The following is a 2,362-nucleotide window of genomic DNA, read 5'->3' on the forward strand; positions in this document are numbered from 1 at the left end:
TCTTATGTGTTATTGATCCCGGAAGTTCAAATATGTGACATTAATTCAAACTTATGTGGTTCTTTAATTAAATGAAAGGATAAACATGATCCAAACTGAAACCAAATGGAGGCTCTGCTCTTTCAACGGTGACTCATGCACCACCCACGCCCCAGAGAGTTTATCAACTTCAAGTTCAGACTAAGACTCGGAGCATGTTGAACCGGTTTACTGGATCAGAGATTGGGCAGGAAATACTCTCTGTTCGTTAGCAGTGAGGCAGGAATGGCTGAGTGTTAAGATGTGGATTCACTCAGTTATGAGTGGAGTGATCAGGACTCTGTGCTGGCTGTTCTGCTTTGAAGAATGATGAAAAAGTTGCTGCCGTTCCTACTCCTTGGTAAGAAACTCCGAAAATATGGAAAAGTTTCAGAGTTTGGAAACTGCGCATTTCAGACAGGAAGGGTTTACAGCAGCCGTGTAAATGTGTTATTAGTGTTTTGGTGGTTTGTATGAACAGAGTAGCCTTATGAGTGATGGTTTGAGACAGTCTACGACCCATGATAACCTCCTCATAGGAGGTTATCTCATAGGAGGTTATATGATTGTGGGAGCCTTCACTGTAAAATATGACAAACTCGAATTAATGTTTTCTGGTGTCCATGGGGACAGTGTAGCCATGACCTCACCAGCTGGTAATGTGCAAAGTACCAAATTGTGAACAAATGCAATGCAAAATTATGAATAAAATGTTTTTGCAGGAATTTCTTCCAATTGAATTCCCAAAAAGAGAGAGTCAAACTATATTATTTTATAATTATTATATTGTATTACTGTGTGCAGGACAGACCCAAAAAGAAAAAAATGTACATATGCAGTTCAGTTACCATGACTACTGACGCTCACAGAAAAGTTTTACCCTTGGGGCCTGTGTAGGCTAGAGGTGGGAACCAATACTCACTGTTGGCCTCTGTTCCACATGGAGGCCAGTGTGGTTGTCTGTGGGAAAATCCACCATGCATTGCCCATAGAAATCTCTACAACTGATATTGTGGTTCATTGTTATCTCAGACCAGCAGGTGGAGGTGAAGGTGGAGGAAGGCTCAGAGTCTGTCATCCTGCCCTGCAAAACAACACCTGACCTGCCTGAGGACACCACAGTGGAGTGGACTCGCTCTGATCCAGAACTCATGGTGGCCCATGTGTATTCAAACAGGAGTGACAACCTTAAGAACCAGGACAACCTTTACTGTGGTCGCACGAAGATGAATGAAGACCTGCTGAGAACTGGAGACCTCAGCCTGACCCTGAAATACCCCACAGAGAGAGACAGTGGAGGATACATCTGCACCATCTACAGGGACAAAGACATCCTGAGACAGAAAGTAGTGCTGCACCATGTCAGAGGTCAGTGCTGTAGAAACAGATCATTATTGCAGACATTTTAAGAGATACTTAATATTGATAACATACTTAATATTGAAAGATACTTAATATTGATAACATCTTAACAGATACTCTGACCCGTAACTATCGTGAAATGCTTCGAGTGGAAGTAGACACCTTTCGCACATGCGTGGTACGGATCAGGTAGTGACATGTACAAGCTGTTCTTCTTCTGTGGTGGTAAACAGCAGGCTGACATGGAAACATGTGCTGACAGTAAATGTTGCAGCAGCTTCAGTAAATGTTCCTCCTTGAGTTGTGCTCAGTCATGTGGTGGAGAGCTTCAGATGTTCAGACACATGAGATCTTCATGGTTTTTGTGCTGATGTGTGTGAGACATGGCCGACTGTGGAGGCTCAGGCTGTCTGTTCTTCTGCTCTTCATCCAACATGTCTGGAGCACTTTACAGGATGCTGCAGACTAGTTACCAAAGAACGAGTCAGGAACACATCAGGAACAAACTGAGACACAATCTGACTGAGACTAGAAGACAATGAGGGGACAGGGAGGTCATGTGACCATCACAGCTGCTGCTGATGTCATCATGTTGTGCTTTGTTGTCCTCTCAGTTTACCAGGTGGTGGTAGACTCAGGGATGGAGTCTGTCGTGCTGCCCTGCAAAACCACACTTCGCCTGCCTAAAGACGCTAAAGTGGAGTGGAAGGACAGAGATGACAGGAAGGTCCACGTGTATGAGAACGGCTCTGACCAGCCTGAAGAACAGGACGATGAATACAAGAACCGAACAAAGATGAAAAGAAACTTACTGGAACCTGGAGACCTCAGTCTGACCCTGAAACACCCCACAGATGGAGACCACTCCACCTACATCTGCACCATCTACAACAGGAAGGGAAACATTCTGATGAAGAAAGAAGTGCTGCTCACTGTCAGAGGTCAGTGCTGTAGATACAGGTCAAAGGTCAGAGGTCAGACT

General features: G+C 44.5%; 1 protein-coding gene across 1 annotated transcript; it reads left to right on the top strand.

Annotated features, from left to right (window-relative positions):
- Positions 1–232: 232 nt before the first annotated feature.
- LOC102192700 (uncharacterized) lies at positions 233–2,321 on the top strand (the record flags this gene model as incomplete). Its single annotated transcript, XM_005755771.1, has 3 exons — positions 233–379; positions 1,051–1,386; positions 1,995–2,321. Coding segments are annotated over exons 1-3 (697 nt in total), but the record flags the coding sequence as incomplete, so codon positions are not given.
- Positions 2,322–2,362: the final 41 nt, after the last annotated feature.

The sequence above is a fragment of the Pundamilia nyererei genome, unplaced genomic scaffold (genome assembly GCF_000239375.1).
Source record: "Pundamilia nyererei isolate P.nyererei 1_Seehausen unplaced genomic scaffold, PunNye1.0 scaffold03100, whole genome shotgun sequence".
In the NCBI taxonomy this organism is placed as follows: Eukaryota; Metazoa; Chordata; class Actinopteri; order Cichliformes; family Cichlidae; genus Pundamilia; species Pundamilia nyererei.